The following is a 21,340-nucleotide window of genomic DNA, read 5'->3' as shown; positions in this document are numbered from 1 at the left end:
TCTCCACTGCAAATCTTTTTAACATAATTTCTTAAAAGAAAAAAAAAAATGTTCGTAAGATAAAGAAAATATTGAACCTGCCCATTATGAAATAGGCCATTCAACCTTGAAAGCACAAAGGGGATTTTACTGAGAGTTTTATGACAGTTTCTGATGATCATCTGAATGTAAGAGATGCCTTCAGGGTCAGACTGAATCCATAGAGTACACTTTAAGAAAGAAAGCTGTTGTCAGTGCTAACAAATTACAGTGCAACAAAAAAAAAAAAAAATCTAAATTTGGTGTATTTTGTCTTAAATTACATTTAAAGTGTTCCAACTTGAGTAAAATAAAACTAAAGCCAGTTTGCAGCGTTGTCTCTTCCTCTTCTGATAGGCTACCCTGCATCTGAGTAATTCTGTTTCTCTTAATTCCTTCTCACCCAGGTCACGGGACATCTAGAAGCACTGAAGGACAATTCATGTTTCTCTGTCAAAGTGTTTGTGTTAAGGTACGTACCTGAGGAGATTTGATAACTACAGTATGTAGCCACAGATCTCTGCAGTGCACCTGTGCTTCTGCTCTTGCAGTTACCAATGACACGGCCATGTGAAAAACTCTTTACTTCAAACTTTACTTCAATTCTCTGTTTTTTCTCTTTCTGGTACTGTCAGTGTTTCCAAATCATAACTTTGCTCATATCCATCATTATTGCAAAATAACAGCACAGTATGTGGCACAGACCTAAATGTTTGTGTGGTTGTTTTAATGTGCAGAGAACAACACAGATTAAAGGGACATCTTACAGAGCAAAAATATGCCACACCTAAATTGAGGAAGGATTGTCCCGCTGTAGAATACAAAGTCTTTTAAATTCATGGGTGACTGTCAGAAATGAGGACAAACTGGACCCAGTTGCTGTGTTTTCAGAAATCAACATCGCCAAACTAAATTACACTAGAATTATTGCCTATTTTCTGTCATTCTTACATTCTGGTGGCAGGCAATACAAGGCTTAGCTTTCCCTTAAATGTGATTTAATCAGTTATTTCCAATCAGTCTTTAATTAAAACCAGCAGAAATCACGACTAATTAAAGTGTTGGTTCACCCAAATTACGAAAAAGCATTTTCTCATTTAACCATCATTTTAATGAAATTTACTTTATATTACCAAATTAGCAACAGTGTCCTTATCTGGATAATCTACAGACCTTGCTGTGGACAGTTTTTAGTGGAACTGCTTCCAACTGTGGATGTAGCTCAAATAAGAAATGTTGACAGCATGTTCTGTGGATTATCAGCACCATGGGGACACATTGTTTCTGTGGAAGAGGTTTTGCTGTTGTGTAATGCTGTGAAGATGACACAAATAAAATTCCATTCGCCTCCCCTGCTTTGGAGTGGCAGCAGAAATGTTTCTTAACTCATTTCTCAAGACCTGGGCAAATAAAACCAAAATTATCTAAATGACAGGGTGCCACTACAGATAAGGGAGACAATACTTTATCTGTCTGTAATTTTGATTAACTTTAAAGCCCCTATTCTCATTGATTGTATATTCTGCACTCTGTTACCTCCTTGGCCTGCATTTTGTTGTGTGCCTCAACCTGGATTCCACTGTGAGTCCATGTGAAACACCAAGCTACAAAATCCCTAATTTATCCACGTTCATGAAACAGTAGTGACTCAGCTCTCTTTCTATATTGGATCTCCTCTTATGTGGCTAAACAAACCCTGTGGTCCTAATTCTAAAATTGCAGCATCCAAGCAAAAGACAGGGCTATGTCACAACATTATAGTTCAGACATGACCAAGAACAACTAATGGCTTAAATTGTTTTTAAAGTTTGTATATTCAAATAAGAAAATCCTTCAAGTTGGGCCATATTATGGCTTCAGGGGGCAGTGAAATTGTAGAGGAGTTTTTGCATAACTCCTATTTTAACACATTTATTTGTAATCTCAGGGATGTGTTCAGAGGACAGCTTTTTAAACCCTTTATTTTACACCCAACATTATGAAATTCAGCATCACTAAAATGAGTAAACATCTCTTAGCAAATACATTCACCATCAGTACAATCAGTTCCTTTGCAAAATGAACCAAGGACATTTTAAAACAGGTCAAAGATTATTTACAGAATTGATCAAATGGTAAACATTCACTGACCTTTGTCTCACTTATTTGTTTCTATGTCAGCAGTCGAGCAGTAGTTAGGCTACAAAACAACATACGTCTAAGAGCTGTTCCTCACATCATAAGAAAAAATAATACTGTTATCCACATGATTCATGAATGCATGTAACTGTAGTTACATTAAGGGCTTAGACAGTAGTGTCTCAGTAACAGTTGAGCCAGCCATAGTTGAGTAGTACACGCATCACTCTCTTGTAGGGCAGGTAGTACTCACTCTGTCTGGGGCCACTTGAGAAATATAAATATCCTGTGGGAGGGAAAATTCAGTTTATATGCAAGTATGTAGCTGAACTTAACAAAGTAAAAGATTTTTTGGACACGTTGGGCAGTAAAACAAGCTGTGAACATAATATTCGCAATATATTGCAAACAATCTATACCACAGTTTCCTTATAAAATAGTGAACATGGTAGCAAACAGTTGCCTGTTTACACATTCAGCAGATACTGAGTAACATTAGCATTCATTTGGAATCATGCTTCAAGAAATTGAAAAAGTTAAAATTTATATTTACTCCTTTAATACAAAAATATTAGTGTAGCTTTCATGCACATCTTTTCTGTCATTCTGACAAAAGGTGATTCTTGACTTGTATAAAATGGGATGAATGAATATTTCTCACCATAATTCTCAAAGGCTGCATCTACTTTGGAGCCAACGCCAGGGAAATCCTGAGTGATATATCGTGGGTATCCAAAGTCCATCTGGTTTCTGCTTGCATCATAGCTGCAATGGAGTGAAGTGAGACAATTATAGATGCTTTGTAGGTGTAGTCATACCCAAAAAGTATTTCAGTCATCAGTTCTGTCCATTATTTTCATTTTTAATCATTAAAAAACAACAGATGCATGCCACGTTAAAAACTAAATAAAATTTGACCTCACCTCCAATACTGGTTATTCACAAAAATGAATGTTTTTCCAGTAGTTGGTACATAAACAGCTGCGTCAACCTTACTGACAGAGGAGGGGAGGCCGAGACTAGTGAGAGACTTTGGATAGCCTGAAATTTTTGTCTTTGCATAAGCCCTTATGCCCCAGTACTGTCGACCTGTGGAGAAACAGTTGGAGGTTATTGTATCATGTAGGTACCTGTACAGCTTCACAGTACTCATTCAGTTGACTACTATCAGCATTCAAACTGAACAAAACCCTTTGAAAATTACCTTCAAATAGATACACGACATCATTTTGTGGGACTTCAAAAGCAGCGTCGACATAGTTGATCCCAGACCACCTTGTGCTCACTTTAGTGAAATGGATGCCTTGGAAAGATGTACTCTTTCTCCAGTAGTATCTTGTAAGGAATTTAAATTGAAATGTAAAAAGATGTAGGATTTATGTTCCACATAAATACACTGACTGTCATATAATCAGAACATACCCATTTTTAAAGAAGTACAGGTCTCCCCTGATGGAGGTAGCTGCATCAAACACCAGTGCACGGCTGCACTGCTCATCTCGGGGGTTGGGCAGAGGGTCAGGTTTTTCTGTTGGTTCCTCTGGTTCTGGTTCAGGTTCTGGAACAGGAGGTGGTTTTGGTTTTGGTTGTGTTGTGGGGGCTGGTGTACGGCTTCCTGGGGAACAGGGGGGCAAAATCGAGAGTGATTAAACAATCCTCAGTGACCATTGACATAAAACAAAAAAATGCACTTTTAGAACATTTATGTTCAAGCTTTAAGGTCATGTTTAAATCAGTCTAAGTGTCAAACATACAAACTTCAAGAAATATAAAATGGATTCAGCAGAATTTATGCTCAGTTTGTTGTATGGAAATGGAAATTGCACACTGCAGTGCAAGAATTTAAGTCATAGTGTTTAGTGGTTAAATAGGAGTTTCTGTCATGTCATCAGATAAAGCCATAGTCGAAGTTCTAAAGTTCAACTTGTTTTTGTTTCTCACCATAAAGGGCCTGAACTCCGCGCCTGTCATCATCTGGAAGCTTGTACCCGTTTGTGTTGACATACTGATAGGTGGGGTACATCAGCGCTCGTCTGTCCCTGGAGTGATCCAGGCCCAGAGCGTGGCCGAACTCATGGGCCGCCACCAACAACAGATTCACACCTGAACATAACGGTAACAATGAAGAAAGTCTGACACATTTTAAAACATAGAGCACAGTGTATTTGCTTTTTTTCCCACAGATTTTTTCGTGAATGGACAGAGCAGCTTCAGCTTTACTAAAATACTATATAATATTACCTCTTTGGGTAAGAGTCCAGGTTTCATCATCGTCAAAGTGTGTGTCTCCCCCCTGACCTTGTCCAGGAGAGTTAGCATGAGCCAAGACTCCACCCGCTCCATCAAAAGGGTAAAAGTCTCCATGATCTGCAAGAGCACAAAGAAGATAATGTAATCTATAATTTAAGAGGTCAAGACGGCGCTTGCATGTGGAGACAAGGATTTCCATAAACCAAGAGATCAGCTAGTATCACTGATGTAACCATGATCAAGAGAAATAATGTGTCTAACGTCAGATTGCTCTAAAACAAGGTGATACGTTTTGACTTTTATCATTTTATTTTTATTTTTATTTTTTCCTGGTAGAAGTTGAAAATATGTTTTAAAACTTCTAAATTTTGTCCAGACTCACATCCACCCTTGAAGAGGATCATGATGTCCGCAGTGCCTGTGGTGACCTGTTTGAAGTCCAGGGGGATGACATCACTGTAGAGTTGGAAGGCTTTAGCAATGGTTGCATCCACCTGACTCCGGCTCAGATCTGGAGTATACTGAGTGATCCTGTTCAAATCATGTTGTCATCATCCTCATTGTTGTTCTTGTCATTATTGTCATGTTTATATACTTAACCTGCTCAAATACAATTACTTAACTGAAGTACTGATAATTTTATGACCTTCTCGGGTCCACTTACCTGTATGTAATTAACCTTTTCCCCCATTTGGGTCTCCCAGGGAAGTGTCCATATCGGCTGATGTCTGACACGCCACACCTAGGTGCCTTCATCACCTCCACTGTCTCTTTGTTCAGGACGCCAGTCACCTGGTGAACAGATGATGACATGAGGTAACAATAACAGATTCTTAAAGTAAAGTTTGAAACATGTTGACATCTTGAGATCTTCCATATGAATTACAGTATGAATCTTTTGTTAGTCCTGACATGATTAGCAGTCATATTGTGTTTGATGTATTTAGAGGACTGTCTTGGTGTTTTATCTTTATCTACCTCCAGACCAAAGAAAGCCTGCATGGCCTGCAGGTCCTGACTGAAGGAGTCATTGGAGATGCTTCGCACTGAGACGTTTGCCATTCCAACATCACCGTAGAACTGAGAAAGGTATCCCTGACACACAGAGAGGAAACATGGTTTTAGCAAGAGCTGATAATGATAGTGCTTCTGAGTCTAATGTCTGTTAGTCTCACCTGTGTCTTCCTTTTCAGTGATAGCTCTAAACTGCTAAGATACACATATATATGCAGAACATATACTGCATTACCTCAGCCAGGTCTTGGTCCTCTGGTGAAACCGTTGGAGCAATGGTGGGTGCCGCTTGACATAGGGCTAAACAACCCAGGAGCACTATCCAAAAATCAGGGAGATACATCTTGCTAAAATATTTTCTTCTCTCCATCCACTGTCCTCTCATAAAGGCAGCCCTGACAGCCTGAGGTGTGTATTGTTCTGATAAAAGCTGAATAAGAGCAGTCCAGCCAATGTTGGTTAAGACAAGCCCTCGGGCCAGAGGGGGAAGGGGAGTAAAGAGGGGCCCCTGTGATAACACAGTGGGAGGGGATGATTCAATCAATTTCATTTTTGAAACATTTGTGAAGCAGTTAGATTGTGTTTTGGTCTGTTGGCCTCTTGCTTTTTATTTTAGCAAGATGCTTTCAGCTTCAACCAACCTTTACGATTTTCCATTTTTTCTGTGATATTTTGGTATTTGTGTATTATATTTGAGTAAATATACTACATGTGCTTTATCAGCCAAAATAATTAGCTGCAATACTGAGGCGCATCCTAATTAAATGAGACTGATGTATTTAATTTGTTTTATATTCTGGTGGCAAATCCACAGGAACATACCCCTACACACTGTCAGTCATCCCAATGGAACGATGAACAAAATAGAAACGTGTTTCCTTAACAGGAAAAAGCTGCAAGTCTGTCAAGAAAAAGGTCAATTTACCACCTTTTTTGTTGTTCTTGTTTACAGTATTCTCACGTGCTTTATGTTAACCTTCGATACCCAGACCACAGTCCAGCTTGGTGGGTAAACATGAGTGTGCTGTGCACAGTTGAGGTCAATACTGATGGAGGCTGGAGCTACCTCTCGCTGCCATTTGTGAATGCCGATGTTGTTTTTCACAGATTTCAAGAGCACGAAAGGTCATGTTACAGCTGACTGAGTACATACATATATATCTGTTTGTCTGATGAAAAATTAAAATATATAAGCCTCCTTGCTTGCAGAGAGAAAAATGTATGATCCTGGAGCAGTGGTACTCAGGTACTGTGGTTTTGAGGTACTTATACTTGAGCATATCCATTTTATGCTACTTTGTACTTGTACTTCATTACATTTCATAGGCAAATATTGTACTACGTTTATATAACAGATGTAGTTATTGGTTGAGCATCAGCAAGTGTAATGCATTGTAATGAAGTTAATTAAAAATACCTAATGGATATAAAGCTGTTAAAATGAGCTCCACTGCAAACAGCTTTGAGTCTGAAAATTCTGCAGACATTTTGTTAATCATCAATAAACTTTTTTGTGTACTTATTATTATACTTTTCAATTGGTTTATTTCTAATTTTATTTTAGTAAAGAATCTGAATTCATTCCTCCACCACTGCCCTGGAGAGCAAAGATGAGCTGAGAACCTTCAAGAACAAACATGATCTTTTATTGAGTTCACATTAATAAGGACACATTTACACTGTTACACTGTTTATACATATTCAGATTTACATCTTAGTCAAACGTTTGTGTACATGTCATGTACACGTCATAACGTTTCCTAAAGTACATAAAGATTAAATGCTATTTAAAAGTCCACAAAATTAGAAAATCGAAGATAAACTTTGCACTAGATTTTCACATTTTAAAGCCTCAGTGTTGTGCCACAGAGGGATGTCAGAGATGTAATTTTACATACAGTTATACACATGCCCCAAAAGTCTAAACTGTAATAATTCATATAATAACTTATATAACAACATATAACAACTTATTGTCTTAGTTTACAACTGTCACTTTCCTTTTCTCAACATTTCTCATTTCAGAGTTCTTCTTGACTACATAAAGAATGTATAGCTCCGGCATTGTGTCAACTTAATCAACAACCCAGCCAAGAATTTGCTGAAATTATATTCACCACCCGGTTTTTCCTGAAGTCAAACTGGTAGGATTTTATCCCGCTGAAGAGGAAGATGCTACCTGTCAACAGAAAATCACATAAACCTTTTCAGATCGCAAAAGTAATAAAATTTTTCTGAACTAAATTTATTTCATATCATATGTTAAGTGTGTGTGTTCATATCAGAAGTGTGTTATGCTCATGTATATACTCATCTTGAGTTGAAATGTGAACAACAAAGTTCAACTGTAAATAGAAATTTTCTACTCCAGTAACACTTTGTTCTAAAACTGGGGAAAATGGTGTTTTCAGTATAAAAGTGTGTCCAGTGCGGTAAACCCCACCCGTCTACCACCTAAACACGGTAAAAACAAGAAATTACAACTTCTATTTCAGCTGTATTCTATTTGTATCCTGCTGCTCAGATCCACTTTATACAGAGTCGTGACCATAAACTGTTTTTTTTTTTTTTTTTTTTTTTTTTTACCATGCAACTTAAAGGCAGCGTCGACCCTTCGTGGGATTCCAGGCCAGTCTTTTTGGATGAGTTTGGGGAAGCCAGGGTCCATCCGTCTCTTGCGCTCATCATACCTGAGGTTGGACCATTCAAATTAATTTGTTTTATTCACCCAGTTCACTCTACAATTCATTTGCTGTTTGCGTTCGGACAGTGTTTGACTAAACCTTCAGCTGCTCGGCCACAGTGTAAACTTCCTTCAAGTCAAATGTCTAATATTCTAATAGTCATACATACTGATTTACTGCATGTGAAGTGGAATTATAGGTGCAGTGTAGAGTACAGTGTATTTATTAGTTTAGATTTGAATATTAATGGATTGATTATCATTCTGATACTCTGTTGATAATCAATCACTTGAGTCCTGTTTCAAGAAAAAATGTCAAACAGAATTTTCTGGGGGGTTTTGAACTTACATTATAATAGTCTAAATATTTGGGGGGTTTGGACTATTAGTCAGGCAAAACAAGACATTTGAAGATGTCACCTGGAGTTTACAAAATTGTGAGGAACATTTTCACTATTTTCTGGTATTCTATAGCCCAAACAATTCATAGAAAAATTGTAGATTTTTGTAGATTCACTGACGAAATTTGTTCAGTATAGCATTTAAACTGAATAAGGCTGCATGAAATGACTCACTAGGTGGCAGACTTTTTGTTGTTGTTTTTTAAATGTGAAAGAAGTTCGCGTTTGAAAAAGTTACCTGTAGTAAAATTCTCCTGTGAAGAAGATTGTTTTTCCATATTCACTGATATGCACGGCAGCGTCAACCTGCCTGACTCTAGAGGAGAAGCCGTACTCGTAGATGGAGCCAGAGCGACTTTTCATCTTAAGCTGTTGAACCACCCAGTACTTATGACCTGGAAAAACACAGCCGTGTCACTGCGTTTTGGGGCACTATGAAAAACAGGAACACACCACAAGCACTGCCAAACTCAATGAGCCTCTTGCATGAACTGCAACACTTAAGTTGCACAAGGCTGTAATTTGGGTGCAACATTGTGCTCTCCTACTGGAAATCTAGCCTTGTCATGCTGACAAGGCCTTAAGTGATGCTTTGCAGACTGCCCATTACTCTACCGGTGAATATGTACGCCACGCCTTTGGCAGGGATGTCATAAGCGGCATCAACGTGAGAACTGATGCTCGGTAAATATGTGCTGCTGTGGCCTTCTGTCAGGCGATTCCAATAGGTTGTTTGTGTTGTTCTCATCCACATGTACCTGGATTGAAACAACAAGTAGATTCAGTTGTGGTTCAACCATACTGAAGTTAGTCTGCAATCATGATTAAACTGTACTGTACCTGTTTTTAAAGAAAACAATCTCATTTCCAATCATAGTTGCTGCATCAAAAGAAAAGTTGGGGTCACACTTTTTAGGAGCCTGTTCAGTTTCCCCTTTTTTGGTAGGCTTGCCTGAGAAAAAAACATAGAGTCACACTCCATGTTATTGAGTAGCATTCTCTGCAAGTCAGTTTTTGAGCAAATAATAATTTTATGTATATAATTTGTTCCTCACCGTACAGTGTTTGGATCCCAAGCACATCATCTTTGGATAGAGAGTACTGTGTACTGCTGCGATACCTGTAATTTGGGTACATGATAGCGGAGGGGTCCCTTGAGTGAGTTAAGCCCAGTGAGTGGCCAAGCTCATGAGCTGCAACAGCGAACAGGCTGTAACCTGAAATACAGTAATACAGGACAGTGTCCTATTAGTCCATTTAAAAGGGAAATTGTAACGGAATTACACTGAACACTGCTGCGACATTGCTGTCTGTGGGTTTGAAAGCTTCACGGGCAATTCTGGCCACACCCTCGTCAGTGATGTCACACCAGGTGCTTTCCATCAACTGGCACCTGTAAACAGCTGCTGTGACATCACTGATTGGGGTGTGGCCAGAACTGTTAACCCATGAAGAACAACAATCTGCAGCAAACTTTTCCATTTCATTAATTTTATGAGGCAGGGTCTTTTGTCCAAAGTGACTCACGGTAGTTCCATTCAAAGCATGTAGGACCAAGTGCTAGATATTATCCAAATATTATCCCTTTTAAGCAAATAACCAGAAGCATGTTCAGTGTTTCAGTACAAGTGCTTAAAGATTTTTATTCATTTATTTATTTTTCTCTAAATAAGTCTAGTAAAAAATAGGATTGAGCTAAAGTCTGAAAAGATGGGTTTTTAGTCTTTCAGATTTGTGGCTTAGGATGAGCTTTTTAAACGGTGTCGCAGAATTACAAAGATACTTCGACTGACAAACCTTGGCTCCCTGCTGTCCATGTTTCATCCTCATCAAAGTGCACATCTCCTCCCATCCCCTCTCCAGGCTGAAAGGCGTGGGCCAGCACACCTCGGGGTCCATCAAAGGGAAAGAAATCTCCATGAGCTACAACAGAATGAGTGAGTGAATCAGGGTTTATATGAAAATCATATTTACTCTATTTCAAAAACATCACATCTTATCTATTTTTTTACATTATTAACCACAATTAGTTTTCGAGTGTATTTTAACCAGCATAACAACTCCTCAGAGGTGGTTTTCAGATTTACTTCTGCGGGCGAAGGAGAGGACTATATCAGCTTTGCCATGGTTGACTTTGATGAACTTCAGTGGTGTTGCGTCACTCCACATCTTCAGAGCAGTTTGAAAGGACTTTTCCACATCCTCTCTCTTCATATCCGGAGTGTATTTGGCAATCCTGCATGCCAGTGACAAAAATGGACCAACAAAATGTGAGACAGTAAGAGCAGCTGCAGCTTCAGATACATATCCTCTGTTAGCAAAATAAAATCTGACAAACATCCAAATAATCTACAAGAAAATTACCACTTTACAATATTACAATTTTTTTACAATAATCAGAAAAAACAGAAAACTACACGTGTTCCCCACATGTATGTGATGGTGTGGTGCTTCCATTTAGGCTTTCCAGGGTAAAAGCTGAAGTTTTCCACATCTGGAACGCCACACCTCGGCTCCCTCATCACATCAAGGGTGTGAGGGTCCAGGTGTCCCGTCTCTTGCAGACCAAAGAAGTTTTGCATTTCTCTGGTCTTCTCCTCCATGGCTGACATGGACCTGATCTGTCTGCCTCTGCTCCTGAGGTTCAGGTTATAAAACCTCCTGAGGTAGCCCTGTTGTGAGAGAGTTCAGGTGTGTTCTTAGGAGATGCCATCAAGGTATGTACACTATAAATGGTGTTTTGTATGTTTTCTGTGCCACATTATACAGTGCCAAACTATAGTGTATGTTTGGTAAGAGCTTACAGAAACTTCCTGATACAAAGATACATGGGAATAAGGATGGATCACTATTTCTACAAATACTTTTCTGCAACATGAAAATGGTAACATTAAAAAACAAGTAAACTATGGTATAAGCAAGGGTTGTCAACTATTGATTTCACTGTTTTATGCATATTGCAAAGAAATATAGATAAAGAGCAGACGTGGCTATTTTTTGGAAATTGTTAAGGTTTTTCTTGTGGACAAAGATCGGAGCTTAGCAAATTCTGAATTAGATGAATTAGGCATTATTACATTGGGCCCACACAAACAGCAGATGTCATATTATGTGCGTGTTTCTGATAACATGCATGTTGCTGATGTTATTAAAACCAAAATGCACTAGTCACATTTAATGTAGAGAATTATCTCTCATAATGAGTGATAATCTTTACACTTATAATTAGTATTTATAGTTTGAATGAATTTCTAATGTCAATACATTGATTAGTACTCTGGAAAATATGTATGATACATCTACATGTCTGTAGCTAAGTTCTCGTAGTGGAGCCAAATCAAATCCACAAGCTGTCATAAACATAGCACAGTAAACATAGATCTTGGTTACACTTGGTACAATACTTAAAATTTTGTTCTTAATGAGAGAAGTCATATTCAGAAAAATTATAATGTGATATGTAACTCTAAGTATATGGTTCTTACATAAACACACAGACAGTCATCTACCCACAAACCTCAGCCAGCTCCACATCCTCAGGCCTCAGCTGCTGCTCCTGATCAATGGGTAGAGTCCACAAGATTTCCGCAAACATCAGAGAGCCCAAAAGAAGTATCCACAACCGGAGCAACTCCATGTTTTAAATGCACATTTTCAGCTAGCTCCACATTTTTTATATGGGAGTATTCTCGGGCTTGTTGGGCAATCACATGGCCCAAAAGCGCTCAGTCCTGGTAGTTATACAGCTAGGTCTACCTGCCCCAATTTTCTGGAGGTTTTGTGGTTACAACCTCCCAATGAAATGTCTACATGCTATGTCTGGGCTCTCTGTCTGTAGTGATGAAAGACATATGTTCTGTGTTTTGTAGTATAGCAGCCAGAAGCCAAAAGTGTTTTTTAGATCCTGTAGATTGTCCCCAACCTGTGCACTCTGTCATCACATTTGTAAATCAGTCCCCAGGCCAGTGATATGAAGATAAACAGATAAAAAGATTTAATCTAAACAAACCACAAAAGTGAATCTGTAGATACTGGGGGCAGCTGTGGCATAAAAAAACATAAATATCAGGTTTAAATTGTAGTTCTTTATTTTGACAAAATGTGACCACAGATAAATAAAACTTCACTCAAAATTGAAAAGCACAGTGTTTCTTCCTTCTTCTTGTTTGATTTAATCAAGGTTTTCAGGTAATTTCCTCATCACACGTTCACGGATTTACAGCATTTCAACACCCAAGCCAGGAATTTGCTTTCTCAACTCCGACAACAAGTTTCTGGGTGTAGTCGTATTTGTAGACTTGTGGTCCGACAAAGAAGTAGATGAAACCTAAGATGAAGAAAAATTAGACCCTCAAGAAGCAAACAGAGTGATTCACATATTTCACCTTTTTGTTGTTGCGCTGCCTAGAACATTTTGGCTTGTTTGTTGTTGATGATCATAATAATGATGATGATGATGATGAGCATCTTTCTGAACTCAAATATCCACTTTTGCTTGCAGTTGAAATTACAGTATGTCATATGAAGGGCTTTAATTGGTAAATTATACAGTTTAAATGATAGAGGGGAACCGTATGCTCTGTAAAAACTTAACTATACTGAGCTGATGTTGCACGTAAATTAGCATTCCTGTGCTACTAATAATAATGCAACTCGCAAAAGCCCCTCAAGCTACAGACAGAAATATGCTACCTGCTAAATATAAACAAGATTACTGTGCTTCTCACTCTGAAAATGACCCTATATATTTACTCTTGTTATGTATGTTAGGAGATTTGTTGTGGAGCATTTTTAAGCTTTTGGATTTTCATCCATCTCAGGTTATGCTGTAAAGCCTACATCAACTGCAAATATACAATACAATGAGTAACAATTCTGACTTTCGCTCACCGTGTTTATGAAGAGCTGCATTTATTGTCATGTTGATTCCTGGAAAGTCCTCGCTGATATACTTTGGGAAACCAAAATCCATAACCCTTCGGTTTTCATTGTAACTGAAAATAAACAGGTCGTGAGTCACCATCATCTGTTCGTTCCCCAAAAGCTGAGACAAAACATTTGTGTACAGTTGCAACTTTATGATCACGTCATCAAACCTCAGAGTCCAAAGTGAGCCCTTTACTCTCTGTGTGAGGTCCAAATGACAGAGGAAATGTTATAGTCAGATCTGACTCAGTTTTTTCAATATGCAAGTCCATATCTTCCAGTGCTTTGTAATTCAGCTCTGTTATATCATTACACTTTCATTTAATGTAACACAATAGCAGTTCACTAAAATGAGAAGAGTGTAATTTGATTTAATTCAATCTGTGGTGCTCACGCACATACATTCATTATGTCACTTGCTAATGCATGATGTTGAACTCCAATTCCCTGTGTATAAATAAAAAAAGATAACCCGTGCAAATGTTAGACCAATATCTGCTGTTAGTTAAAATAACAAATGATTTGATCAAAATGATCAAATCAAATGATCAAAAGTAAAAATGCCCTGATGTGTGAAGGTGCATAAAAAGAAAAGCAGGGAGTATTCATGTTGTTCATTTGTTGCCTTACCTCCAGTAAATATCATGCATGAAGAAGAGTGTGCGTCCTGTTTTCACTATGTGCACAGCTGCATCAACGTCCTGCACCCAGGCTGGAAACCCAAAGTGACTGAGTGCTCTGGGCTTTCCCTTCACAAGAGAACCTTTTACTGTCCAGAACATGGATTCTGTCAGAGGATAAAGGTCATTGGCAATATGTTTTTTTTTTCTTAATGAAAGGTTAAATTCATTACCTCATAGATAATGAGTAATGATTTATTTATCTTTCATGTCGCAGGGCTTTTTCTAATTTGGTGACTGTCAAAATGATTATTTGAATCCATGAATTGTGGGGGTCGAGTTCTGAGATGATTGATGGTTTGACTCTGGGATTAGATTTACACTACTCACAATAAGTTAGGGATATTGTTATTTACATGAGTGCCCCAATATGTAAGGCACACTGTACACAGTGAGACCATTACGTGGAAAACACAAAATGAAGTGTGTCTATCACCCCAAAACAATTGCCTCCCTATCCCAAAAATCTCTGAAGTGTATGTATGACACCCACTGAGTCTCTCGCAATATCCCTAACTTATTGTGAGTAGTGTAGTTATGGGGATGGAGTGACATTAGTGAAACCTTATGTTGCCGTTTACATGCAACACCAAAGTATTAAAGATAGTTACCATGAATAAGGTAGGCAGTGGATCTGCGAGGTACCCAGAAGGCTGCATCGATGCTTGTTTCAATCTTGGGCATAAAGTTGGTGATGGGACCTTCTTTGATGTCATATTGCTGATTATGTTTAATCCAGAGATAGCTTGTGGGGAAAAATATTTTTAGTCAGGTCAGACACACATTTTGGTTACTGTATGTTACAGATGACATTAAAATCAAGATTTCTAACTGTGGTGCCAGACACACTGGAATTGTAGATGGTGACATTTTTAAAGGGGATGTTTGTTAGTTTTCACTACAGTCAAACATGGTTTCTTGCTGGGATTGGGTGGTGGTGATAGTCATTTGCCAAGTAACAACAGTTGGCAAGGCTGGGGCTAGCTGGTTAGCGTGCTAACATCAGTAGAAGTAAAGTGACAGCAATAGAAGCAAAACAAGTGTTAACATTGGTGTTGCTTTCCACAGCTGGAGACAGCTCTTGGTGAGTAAAGGAATGAAGTTTGATGCTGAGTTCACAACATTTCTTCTAGACTGGTAAGTAAACAGCTGTTAATGCTAATGTTGGCAGTAGCAGTAGCAAAACTTGCAAATAGCACCTTTAAACATCCATCAGATGACATCACAAAAAGTGGAAACGCTGCTTTTCACATTTTCTATAGATTATGTATATATTCTTCTTGTCAGTGAACTTCCAGGTTTAAACTAAAAGTCAGCAACACACCTTTCTCTGAAAAAGAAAGTGGCATCGCCAAGAGTGGACACTGCATCAAAGGTCAGGTCTGGAGCACATTTGTTCTGCAGGAGTCGAGGGAACGATGATCCTGATATCCAGGGGTTAAACTGAGAGCTCCAGTCATACCTCGGAAAGTAACTTGGACGGCCTCTGGGCGGGCCTGACGTATATCAACACGCACTTATATATCAGTTTGCACAAGGAGTAAAAATGTAACAATAATAGGTATATCAGTATTCAGATATGGTATATCCATAGATAAATCAAAACTTTTTACTGTAAAGTGCGTTGATATTTGTTACATCTTCTCTAGATAATAGGTTGGCTGGTCGTGAGGATTTGTAGGTCGGATACATCAGTGAGTCTGGATTTCTGGAGTGTTTCAGGCCCAAAGCGTGGCCAAATTCATGTGCAGCTACCACAAACAGGTTAAAACCTGCAATAGCACAACAAAAAATGCATATAAATAAATATCTACACAGCTCTGTCTGTACGAATGTGGAGTGCCAGTATGATTCAGTTCAGCACCTGTTTCTCCTGCTGTCCAGTGCTCATCATCGTCAAAGTGTGTGTCACCTCCAACGCCCAAACCTGGACCGAAAGCATGAGCCAACGTTCCTCTGGGTCCATCGAAGGGATACAAGTCACCGTGTTCTTCATAATATAATCCAGGCCAAACATGAAATAGAAACCACAGAGAAAACCATTTTCTTTCATGCCACTAGAAAATTACAGGCTTCTGTTCACCTCATCTAAATGAGTCTGTCGAGTTCAGCAGCCAGTGCATGATGACGCTGCTTCGGTTAGCAGCTAAATTACTACTGAAGCTCTACATGTGCGTATTTTTTGCACTGTTACAGTTACATAATACAGAGATATATCTTTCTTTATGTGAGAATGACTCAAACTGTTCAGTTCACTTTAAAAGCATCTTCTGCCGCTGTCCTTCATAAAACAAAAGACAAACGTACCACGGGCCACAAACTCCACCATGATGTCAGCGTTGCGGGTGTGTGACCTGACAAATGTCAGGCTGCTGGCTCTGGCCCAAACGCTGAAAGCTGACTCAACTAGAGAGTCCACAGTGTTCCGAGGCAAATCTCTGGTGTACCTGCCAATTCTGCAAAGAATGTGTCATGTCGTTGATTAATATCAAGATCATAACACAGTGAAGGTTGTTATAGTTATACAGCCTTTTGGAAATCAGCTTACATTTTAAAACAAATGCAATAGCTACGTTTCTCATGTTCTCTTTAATTATACATTTGTTCTGCATTTAATCCAGCAGACATGGCTAAATCAGAAATAGATATGGATGTTTGAGACAGTGTTACATAAGTTTAAGCATGTATGGTGAACCTGGCACTTCAACAATCCCATAATAACTTTCTGAGGCAGGAGTCCCAAACCCTAAATCTCTTAGCCGTAATGATTTGTGACAGTTGCTATTCCCTGTTTCTGCCAAAAGTTTTATTGCCTGCTTGCTCAAATTGTTTCCCACGTTTTTAGCGGGGTTTACATTTTGGGGACAACCAGGCTGTTTCATTTTTTTTGCAAGTTCAGTCCAGGTCAAACATGCCCATATCTTTCATTTAAGTATATGTCTTTCAGTGGTAATTCTACTGCACTTTAGAAGTAAAAAGAGTGATAGCATCTTGATCATTAAACATCACTAAAGGCCACATTGATACCTGTAGGTGATGACGTTCTTGTTCCATCGTGTCCCCTGGATGTGGCTGTATTCCTCCACGTCTGGAACGCCACATCGGGGGCTCCTCATCACCTCCAGGGTGTCTGAGTCCAGCACACCTGTTGCATTGAGCCCAAAGAAAATTTGCATGTCTTTCACTTTGGAGGTGAAAGCAGGCCCACTCCGCTTCATGCGCCCCAAAGGCTCTTTGTCCAGGTTGTAGTATTGCTGAAGGTATTCCTATGAGGAGATTAAAGATCCACATCACATATCATTGTGCACTAATGAGCCCAGTAAATGAATTGGCCCTGTACAGCTCAATTAATGCCAAGTAGAAAGTTGTATTCTCCTTATGGATGAGCTCCTTATTTCCAGAAAGCATTATAGTACATTACACGTGTAACATCTATCAAATTAATGTTCATTTATAACTTCATAAACATACTAATCAATAACCCTTGAATGATCAGATTTACAACATCAACTGTAAAATGTACACCTTCTCTAATTACAACAAAAATTCCATGCACAATAAAGACTTAGCAAACAACGCTGGTAATCAATTCCCATGCAGATTGTCTTCTCCACTAATTCTTTCCAAATAAAAGGATGAGGAAAGAGAAATAGGAGAGAGATGAGGATGCTGAAAGAATCAGCAAAAGCATACAACAACTTCAAGGACTCAGGGGGCAGTGCAGTTACTTACCTCCGCCCCCCACCCACACAAAAACAAAAGAAATAAAAACTAAATCTTGACATCTCACATGCAGAAGAGAATGGATCCTTGTAATGCAATTAATCCCCACAGTAGAAACACTTTGCAACAGGCATGTTTTGGCATTGTACAAGAGATTAAATCACATGCAGTTCAATTTCAAACATTTGCAACGCAGCTCATGCAATTACGCACTTACTGTGGCCAGCGTCAAGTCAATCTGTGGTTCTGTGGAAGGAGAGCTCGTTCCCTCCGGAGTAAATGTGGGTGCCGTAAAACATGGACAAGGCAGTAGCAAGACCAAGACGCAGCAAGAGAGCAGCATGACATGCATTTCACAGACTTAACACTACATGAATTGTAGTGGCCTAGTTTAAACAGATGGAGATGGGAGTTCTGGTTAATGAGAAAGCCTTTTAAATGGTTATTGTGACTCATACCACTTGCAAATCCAGGGTAAGCCTCAGACAGTACTATGGAAGGGAGGGGTTTGCAGACAGCCAAGGACAGCAAAAAAAAAAAAGAAAGAAATGACATTTGAACAGTTATTGTCACGTGACATGTTTGCTCCAATGATGATTTAAATGGATGAGGTATATGGTTTCAATTTCAACGTCTTATTTAAATTCAGTGCAAATTTAGGACTGAAATCAGCTGTTTCAATAATGGTTAACATGATATGAAGATTAAGACATAACATTATTATTCAAGTGCACTGTGCTGGCTCACAGATGAAAAGGTTCATTCTGCAAGATGTGTTCATTACTGTCACTATGAGTGTGGTCAGCATAAATATGTTGATATTTCCATCAAAAGCAAGTCACCAAGCAACTCTGATATCGAGTGAACGATTTCCTCAGCAGAGTGTCTGGAAGAACCTCAACATAATTCCCGCCAGACTGATGCAACACAGTGAGCTGGGTGGCACTGCTCAGTCCCACGCATTCTGCTAGTTCTCCTGAAATAACACCATCAAAGCCCATTCTTGTCCAGTTTTAGCAAATACACGCAAGACCTTTCAATGAGAGAGTTTGTTGAAGGGGAGCTGAAATTGCAGGGGTGGATTTAAGCCCTTCGAAAAAGAAAATGGCCGCCAGCCAGGATGCCTAGACTGGCATGGGTGGTGCCGCGGTAAATTCAAGCTACAATTACGGTTGATTGGTCATTGTGGCACTTTATGGGAGCAACGGTATTCCTCCTTAAGGCAACATGAACTGACTTTTCCGGGGTGCGTTGTGCTCTTTTACAGAATTACTTGAAGAATTTGTGTCGTTCTGGTTTTATGGTCTGAGAAAAGACGAGGTAATGAAGTCATTTTAAGCAGGGGTGATGACTGAAAGTGAAGCTTGGAGCTGGGAGGTTACAAGCTGGGGTAGACCGCTATGGCAGTTAAACCAGCAGAAACATCTCTGTTTTCCAAACAGACACAACACTGAAAAGGTGCCAGAGATGTTTCATATAAGAACATGTATAGCTGAGATGAGCAATAACTGTTTCTGAAAGCATCTTTTTTGTCTGTAATGATAAGTATTGAAAAGCTTTGTGTCTGTTTTTCAGCACTGTTCAAGATGCTGTACATGTGTAAGAAAAAGCTGACGACTGAAAGCCAGAATTATACAATGATACAAAACATCAGTGATGTATTATGTGTTCATATTATGTCATGTTGCACAGAATCACACCAAGCTCAGAAAATGCTGCTATTATTTTTACATTTAAAATGGCATTTTTACATATTTAAAATGACATGTCCACTATTTAAAACACACACTCTCAAACACTGGTAGACTGCAGTGCAGAGTGTCACCTCCCTCTCACCCCACATCTGACCTGAGATGAATTGGACAAAAGCAACACACAGATTTATATAATTACTGCATTTATGGCAAAGCCAACAACATTGTGTTAAAGCAAACAACTAAATGTGTTCACCATCAATACAAAAAAATAAGATATCAAATCATTTTGAAATGATATTTTATGTGACAATTTCTGGACCGAGAGCCATTTGTGTGCTCCCTCTCCAAAACAGTCTCCAGCTGAGTCTCTGCTGCCCTCCTGTGGCATCTCACCAGTGCATGGCATTTCTATAATTTCTAAATTCTGCTGAGTGGGTCTGACCTTACCTCTCAGCAGTCACTGTGGTTTGAATCTCACCAGTTGCTCAGCTTTTTCATTTAAAAGCCCATTTTTGCTATCCTATTTGTGGACTTGCAATGTGTGCAGATTAAATTACAGTTTCAGTTGTACACTGAACAGTTTCTGATTTTGCTGGCATCCATCTAATCTAAATCTTCTTTTACTGTAGGCTGAAGCTGATTCATACTGTGGCTCACTGTCCATTGCCACTATATTACATTACAGTCGTTTGGCAGATGCTTTTGTCCAGGTTAGGTTGCTAGGTTGTGTAATCCTGGGATAAATTCAAGTCAGAGGCTCATTATGGTAAATGATTTTTCTGCTGTATGTCGCCAGTAAATATAGTAAAATAACACCAGCCACAATTTACAATTAACATAGCTTGACCTCCCTTGAAGCCTGCTCCCACAGCCAGCTGTCCTGCAAGTTAATGGCTTCATGTTTATATTTGTTTACCTTTATGTTACTGTTGCTGCTTTCAAGAGATACGGAAATAACTCTTACATTTATGTCCAAAATTGACACTTGAGATTCTCTGAAAACCTCAATGGCATTTTTTTTCGGGGGTCTGCCAAAAAAACTAAAATGGCTTTAAAAGCTGGCTATGTCCAGCATTCATTATTCAAATTGAAGAGTACTGACAGACGTGAATACAGAAAAGTATTGTGGGTTGTTTTTGGTAAGGCCTCCATCCAAGGGTGGCGCTGTTGCAAATGGTCCCCAATTCAAACGTGTGGAAAAATTAAACCCAGCGGACGAACCACCTGAGGAGCGGTGTTTTTTCTGCTTCGACGTCGTGGTGACACTCATGTTAAAATTATGGAGTCAACTCCTATCAAATCGGGAAAATATTTCAAAAATAAAGCACAGCTCATTACTTGCTAACTTTGGAGTCACGTTTAAGAAGCCGAATCAGCGAGAAGCGCAGCGGAGACACGCGGAGCTAACGCCGGAGCAGCTAGCATGTTCACAAGCGAGTTTGAGGCTCCTCTCCCGCTCAGTCGCTCTCCAGGACCAGGTCAAGTTGATGCCGAGAGCTCCCCGGAGGCGACTGCTACCTGCAACTATGACCTGCCAGTTGGTTGGACAACAAACCAGGTAAAGTAAGATAATCGAGGTAAGAGAATATTTTTCGATCTCTATACGTTTCCTGTCACTGCCTGTGGTAGACCCGCTGTGTTTAAGGTGAAAAGTTGTTGCATGTTGCGTACATTGTGTAGTGGTGTGAGTGACCTTTTTGTTAACGAGGCTTGCTGATGTGTGTTGAAAGCGTGTTTATTCTAATTGCTTGCCTTGCATCCATGAAATTTTGTAGGCTACATTGTGTATTTAGCCTGTGTAAGACTTCAGCATAACACTGAAGCACCATT

At 39.2% G+C, this 21,340-nt stretch overlaps 3 protein-coding genes and 1 long non-coding RNA gene across 5 annotated transcripts; 1 reads left to right on the top strand and 3 right to left on the bottom strand.

The window, feature by feature from the left end:
* Positions 1-1,961: 1,961 nt before the first annotated feature.
* On the bottom strand, positions 1,962-5,872 carry LOC108898831 (collagenase 3). The gene is made up of 11 exons (XM_018698904.2): positions 5,636-5,872; positions 5,365-5,481; positions 5,051-5,178; positions 4,769-4,917; positions 4,378-4,503; positions 4,078-4,239; positions 3,559-3,751; positions 3,341-3,471; positions 3,060-3,225; positions 2,798-2,901; positions 1,962-2,422 (listed from the first exon to the last, which is right to left on the bottom strand). The coding sequence occupies exons 1-11, from the start codon at positions 5,783-5,785 to the stop codon at positions 2,319-2,321; spliced, it is 1,530 nt and encodes a 509-aa protein (XP_018554420.1). The 5' UTR covers positions 5,786-5,872; the 3' UTR covers positions 1,962-2,318.
* Positions 5,873-7,024: 1,152 nt separating this feature from the next.
* On the bottom strand, positions 7,025-12,121 carry mmp20a (matrix metallopeptidase 20a (enamelysin)). Its single transcript, XM_018698908.2, has 10 exons — positions 12,002-12,121; positions 10,915-11,156; positions 10,572-10,720; positions 10,282-10,407; positions 9,540-9,701; positions 9,325-9,436; positions 9,100-9,242; positions 8,723-8,879; positions 7,987-8,090; positions 7,025-7,579 (listed from the first exon to the last, which is right to left on the bottom strand). The coding sequence occupies exons 1-10, from the start codon at positions 12,119-12,121 to the stop codon at positions 7,479-7,481; spliced, it is 1,416 nt and encodes a 471-aa protein (XP_018554424.1). The 3' UTR covers positions 7,025-7,478.
* On the top strand, positions 7,492-11,084 carry LOC108898836 (uncharacterized). 2 transcript variants are annotated; one of them, XR_001963486.2, is made up of 6 exons: positions 7,492-7,620; positions 7,812-7,863; positions 8,001-8,095; positions 10,348-10,421; positions 10,566-10,754; positions 10,946-11,084. It is a non-coding gene; the product is annotated as an uncharacterized LOC108898836 (long non-coding RNA). The 2 variants fall into 2 exon arrangements; XR_007808869.1 differs by having other exon boundaries at positions 10,566-10,762; positions 10,946-11,067.
* Positions 12,122-12,665: 544 nt separating the features above from the next.
* mmp20b (matrix metallopeptidase 20b (enamelysin)) lies at positions 12,666-19,583 on the bottom strand. Its single transcript, XM_018698906.2, has 10 exons — positions 18,031-19,583; positions 17,118-17,356; positions 16,398-16,546; positions 15,955-16,080; positions 15,704-15,862; positions 15,415-15,586; positions 14,702-14,835; positions 14,041-14,197; positions 13,375-13,478; positions 12,666-12,811 (listed from the first exon to the last, which is right to left on the bottom strand). Exons 1-10 carry the CDS (start codon positions 18,163-18,165, stop codon positions 12,711-12,713), a joined length of 1,476 nt encoding a protein of 491 aa, XP_018554422.1. The 5' UTR covers positions 18,166-19,583; the 3' UTR covers positions 12,666-12,710.
* Positions 19,584-21,340: the final 1,757 nt, after the last annotated feature.

The sequence above is a fragment of the Lates calcarifer genome, linkage group LG21 (genome assembly GCF_001640805.2).
Source record: "Lates calcarifer isolate ASB-BC8 linkage group LG21, TLL_Latcal_v3, whole genome shotgun sequence".
NCBI classification, from domain to species: Eukaryota; Metazoa; Chordata; class Actinopteri; family Centropomidae; genus Lates; species Lates calcarifer.
Note: the sequence above shows the minus strand (reverse complement) of the source record. Positions and strands in the feature narration are given on the sequence as shown.